Below are 5,723 nucleotides of genomic sequence, written 5' to 3'. Positions count from 1 at the left end.
TATATATATATATACAATTATACATACATAGTATCATATATACATACAGTTATTCCAAATTTATTTATCTCGGTTAAATTTTTATATAATTTAAGCAGATAGAGAGCTTCAGAATTTAAAATACACCCTATATTATTACACACACATTAGAAATTCTTGTCCTAAACGAAACGAACGACGTCGTCAAATTTATTTTATTCTTTTTGATGAGGTTCGCAAGCAGGTAAGATTAGATAAAATCACACACACATCACCAAAATTATACCCCAACATCTTGTCCAAACCAGCTCGTAAAGCCTCACAAAAATCTCTTGAGCCGTTTTCTTATTTGCTTCACCAATATGCGAAACAAACATCTCATCGCAGAAATAATCTCCATTCCTCTTTTTGCAGATTAAGAATTATATCTCGTCAGAATTCTTTTATATAAATTATAAACACTATATCTTTTCACATTCGGATTAGCATAGACAAATTATCGCTGTCACTTATTTCTTAATTCCCATCTTTCTCGTTACGTGGCTAGATTTCGACTGGCTGATGGAAACGATGGTCTACAGCTATACATTCATTAATAATGCACCGCCAAAATGTCCAGCACACAGCAACTCTTTTCTTTTTCAGTGACGAAATTTTTTTAGCAACACGAAAAGTTTCTACAAACCGTGCGTTTCCACGAGAAATGTGTGGCTTGGTACCAACAAACTGCTTATTATTACTTATTTCTTTCTCTTGTTCTTGTTTTGTGGTTACGTCTCAAAACTGTATGGTAAAAATGAATTGCAGCTACAATAAAGTACTGATTGATTAATAATGAACTATCAAAGTGTCTAATAAACGATTATTCGCTTCTCTTTCAACGACGGAATTTTTTAACAACATAAAAAGTATCTACAAGCTGTATACTTTCCACGGATCTGTTGAAATATTCAATAATATGGCTATTTTGTCTTCTTATTACGAACGTAAGCATTTTTCTTATGGGCGGTTGCAACCCTTCATTTACGAAGTTTTCGTAATAGGGAAAAATATGAAATAATGTAAAACGTACGGTTTGAGCAGATGGTTTTGAATGCTCGTTTTTGTGCACTCGCTATTATAATTTATACATCATACTTTTTCGTCGAATGAATACTTTGACCAAACGATAACAGCACATGCTCTTTCTCATCGCTGCAATATTTACGACGACGCAATGTACCGCGTTTCAAGAATTTTATAGAAAATATGTGTAATAATGTTTAGAAAGAAAAAATAATATTGTTGATGAACGCGAAAATCAGTAACTCTTTGACCAATGGATCGTTCACGCGAATATAATGGTGTTCTTTTTTTGTTATCCAATTAATAATTTTAACAAAACATAAGTGTATAAGAGAGAGAAAGTGGTTATACCCATTAGAAAGCAGAATACAATAATACGTTTTTAAATTTTTTTATACTGAAACATACTTTGATGTTTTCAGTATCATCTGCTTTTATTTTATTTATTACTTTATCGTTACCTAAATCAGTATATACGTTATCATTAAATCAGTTTGCTGCATTTGCAATACAATAATTAAGATATAAATATATCATTTTTATAAAGTTAGAATTCATAAAATGTTTTATTGTATTCTGCGTTTCTCTCTCTCTCTCTCTCTCTCTCTCTCTCTCTCTCTCTCTCATACGTTTAACAGATTTTTAAATTAAAATTTTTTAAAAATATATAAAAATTATATGTCTAAATCTGTGAACTCTTATATTAATTTCACACTTAAAATTTTAATTTGAAAGAATGTCAATTATTGAATACTATTACTTAATATTGGAATTAGAAATTTTTATTAAGAAATTTTATTAAGAAATAATATAATTATGTACACACATGTGCGCGTGCGTGTATACATATATAAATTCCCTACAATTTTCAGGATTAATCTTATCACAGTATATAAAGTTAGGAAAACATAAGTAACATTTTTTACAGAGAGAGCAAAGAAATATTTTAACTAAATTATTCTATTTTTTTATTAATTTATTACGTATAGATTTAGAATGGGCGATCAGTATAAACCGCTGCATGTTGAAAATTATCGGTTTGTGGCCGGAAAAAAACAAAAATCAACGTGAAGAATTACTGTCGAAGATTCGATTTCTATTGAATGTTATTATATTGATTACCGTATTGACTATACCGGTTTTAATGTCACTGATAAGAGTATGGGGCGATATGATATTAATGATAGATAATTTACAATACTCTTTGCCTATTTTTATAACAATACTGAAAGTTTTCATTATGTGGTACAAAAAAGAAGGTATTCTATTCTATTATTTAACAAATAACAGAATAGACTATTTATTACTTCAGCTTACAAAGCCAAGAAAGATTTGGTTTATTAGCATAACTTAACTACACTCATCAGTCCATTATCATTACCGTCATTATCTATATGCATTTCTTACTTTCCTCACAATATTTAACAAATAATTTACTTCATTCTTTTAGATTTTGATTTTAATTAATTATTTTATTCAATTCATATGCAAATTTGTTATCTATTTTCCGAAATTACAGATTTTAATAAATACATATACCTCAATTATACCAGAACGTTGGCATTAATGAAGAAAGACAAGGCGATAACCCGCAAACCTTCTGGTATAATTGAAGAAAATACCCGTGAAAGCCTTAAAAGCGTAAATACATATACCTTTCCAACGAAGATGAAAATGAAATGAATCGAAATGGACTCAGATTTTCATGTAGAAATAGTAAATACGCATTCGTAAACGTTGTGATAAATCTTTTTCAGTGCCCAATACATTTTTATTCATTTATAGGAATTATATGTGAAATAATTTTCTATACCTTTTAATAAAAAAAATTCAGTTTTTTAAATCCAATCTAAAAAAAATAAAATAAACCATGCCAAAATTCAGATTTCAGATAAATTAAAATAAATTAAAATTTTATTCCATTTGAATCCATTTTAATCCATTCTTGTTTTTTTATTACTAAAATCGATTATCAATTAAATTGATAATTGTATTATAATATCAAGATAATGTTACAAAAAAATAATAATTTCACGTATATGTATATTAAACACTCATTATTTTTTTTAGCTTTATTGCCGTTAATTAATATGATAATGAACGATTGGATAAAAGTGAAAATGGAAGAGGAGCGAATTGTTATGTTAAAACAAGCTAGAATCGTCCGCTTGCTCGCCAAGTGTGGAACACTTATAATATTGACTCCAATACTGATAACTGTATGCTCGACTTTCCCTTTTGCTCAGACACTTAAGCAGATAACGAATTTTACCGATCCAAGTGGAAAGCCTTTGCCAATACAATTGTACTATTTATATGATATATCTAGCAGTCCAAAATACGAGCTAACATATCTGGCACAAACCATCGCAATAGCTACATGCGGTCTCTCTTATACCGCAGTCGACAACTTTCTTGGCCTACTGATCTTACATATATGCGGTCAGATAGAGAATCTGCGTCTACGATTATTAAATCTAGGGAAGAAAACGAATTTCAAAGAGGTTTTAAAGTACAACGTAAAAGACCATATCCGCTTGAACAGGTTCTAAAATAAAAACATTCAAACATGGATCTGTTGGATTAAATTTCTTCTCTAAAGAAAATCATTAAAAAGTCTACCATCAAAGTTTGAGTCGATAAAAATAAAATACAATATTTGCAATTTTGTTTTATATTATAATTTAAATTTCTTAAAAATTAGTTATAAATCTAAAATTTAATCTTTCAATTGTAGAATCAAAAAAATTTATTTTTTATATTTTTATGTAGAAAATATATAAACATTTTACATAATATATAAAATTCATGTATTATTCTTTAGTTTACAGTTTACGTTATATTTATTTTGCAGATCTATAGAAATCATTGATAATACTTTCAATATAATGTTGCTTGGTCTATTATTTCTTTTTGGGATATTATTTTGTCTTCATGGATTTCTAATAATTAATGTAAGTAAGAATAATTATACTACTGGATCACTGGTAACAGAGTGATTCTACAACACTAACTTTTTGAAAAATATGGATTTTCCTGAAAAGTGTTTTAAACAAAAATTGTAAGGTTTCAAGTGGCGCATTTTACGCTATAGTATGATCTTGAGAATAGTATTCAAGAGAATGGTATTCATATTCATACTATCATGTAACACACTATGTAAAACTCTACAACTTTTGTCTGAAACATTTTTCAAGAAAATCCATATTTTTCAAGAAATTATCCTGATACAGTTGTTCTGTTACACCCTGTATAGCATCATTTTACTAATTGTAAGATAAATATTGCTAATTGGCAAGTAACATAAGCAATTGCAAGATGCGTTTATCAAAATGAATTGATATAGATGTCTCAACTTTTTATATAAATAGCTTTCAAAACAATAAAATAATATATTTTAAAATATAATGTATATAATTTTTATAATAATTTAGGTTAATCAAGGTGGTCACGTATCAATCTTGCAATTAGTTTATTACATCTCTACGTCTACATGTATTTTAATGCACATGTGTCTTTATTGTGCGGTTGGTGAACTTCTCGTAACTCAAGTAAGTATTAAAGTATTATTATACGCGCGCTTGGCTTAGCGCCGAGACACTACCGTGTCTTCAGATAATAATTTCTATTAATAACACAAGAACAAAATGTAAATAATCTAATTCTATGATATAGAACATTTTTATAATATTAATTGTAAATTTAACATATTTTTTTTAGATACAATTTTTATATCAGTATACATATATGTGGTATTGAAGCTATGTAATAAGTTATCGTGAAGTCAATAAGTATATTAATCTCTGCATTTCAAGTCTGAAGAAAATTTGGTGCGCAATTAAGAATTTACAAACGTAGTACAATACTTATATAAATTCACACGCAATTATATAGAACCCGAGATCTAGCTTGATCGCTACGGCATGTTCTCATTGATTGGCGAGTTTTTTAATTCATCGCATTTGATCAATCGCATGATGCCCAAGTGCAAAATGTTGCGTCTGCGCATGATGCGATTGATCAATTGATAAATTAAAAAACTCGCCCGATATTCATTTGGATTTAAACTCTCACGGTTCAATAAGATTTGATATTAATAAGTATAATCTTAAGAATTGTTATAAAATGTTCTACTTTTTGTAACATTAATCAATTTTAATTGTCAATAAATCTCACTTTACTATAATTAAGTATCACTTAAATAATTAATTCCATTTTTTCCTATTTGAGATATTAATCCTTAAATAATATGTAAATAACAAATTTTTTCATAATAAAATATATTTTTTCAGTCTGAAAAAATACATCATGCCACGTATGAGTACATATGGTACACTCTCGAGCCAAAGGATGCAAGAAATTTGACATTAATTATGCTCCGTACACAAAAACCACTCAATATTACAGCGGGAAAAACATTCCCGATGACAATGTCGACATTCTGTAACGTGAGAGTTATGTGAAATTTAAAATAAAAAATATGCAATAGACTTCTTGCTTATTTTACTTGAATTATATAAAACAGTAGTATTGTTTGAGATCATTGTATTCCTTGTAATTTCTTAATATTATAACTATTTCTTCTAAGTATGTTTTCTTAATCGTCAAATATTTAAATGTTTCAGTTATTAAAAACATCGGCGGGCTATGTATCTGTGTTACTTGCCAGTCGAAATTAA

At 28.1% G+C, this 5,723-nt stretch overlaps 1 protein-coding gene across 1 annotated transcript; it reads left to right on the top strand.

The window, feature by feature from the left end:
• Positions 1-2,065: 2,065 nt before the first annotated feature.
• Positions 2,066-5,723, top strand: LOC108771458 (odorant receptor 43a-like). Its single transcript, XM_018536761.1, has 6 exons — positions 2,066-2,303; positions 3,115-3,589; positions 3,899-4,031; positions 4,479-4,595; positions 5,337-5,492; positions 5,670-5,723. Exons 1-6 carry the CDS (start codon positions 2,066-2,068, stop codon positions 5,721-5,723), a joined length of 1,173 nt encoding a protein of 390 aa, XP_018392263.1.

Source organism: Cyphomyrmex costatus, unplaced genomic scaffold (genome assembly GCF_001594065.2).
Source record: "Cyphomyrmex costatus isolate MS0001 unplaced genomic scaffold, Ccosl1.0 scaffold159, whole genome shotgun sequence".
Lineage (NCBI taxonomy): Eukaryota > Metazoa > Arthropoda > Insecta > Hymenoptera > Formicidae > Cyphomyrmex > Cyphomyrmex costatus.
The sequence above is the reverse complement of the archived record's forward strand: the minus strand, read 5'-3'. Positions and strand labels throughout refer to the sequence as shown.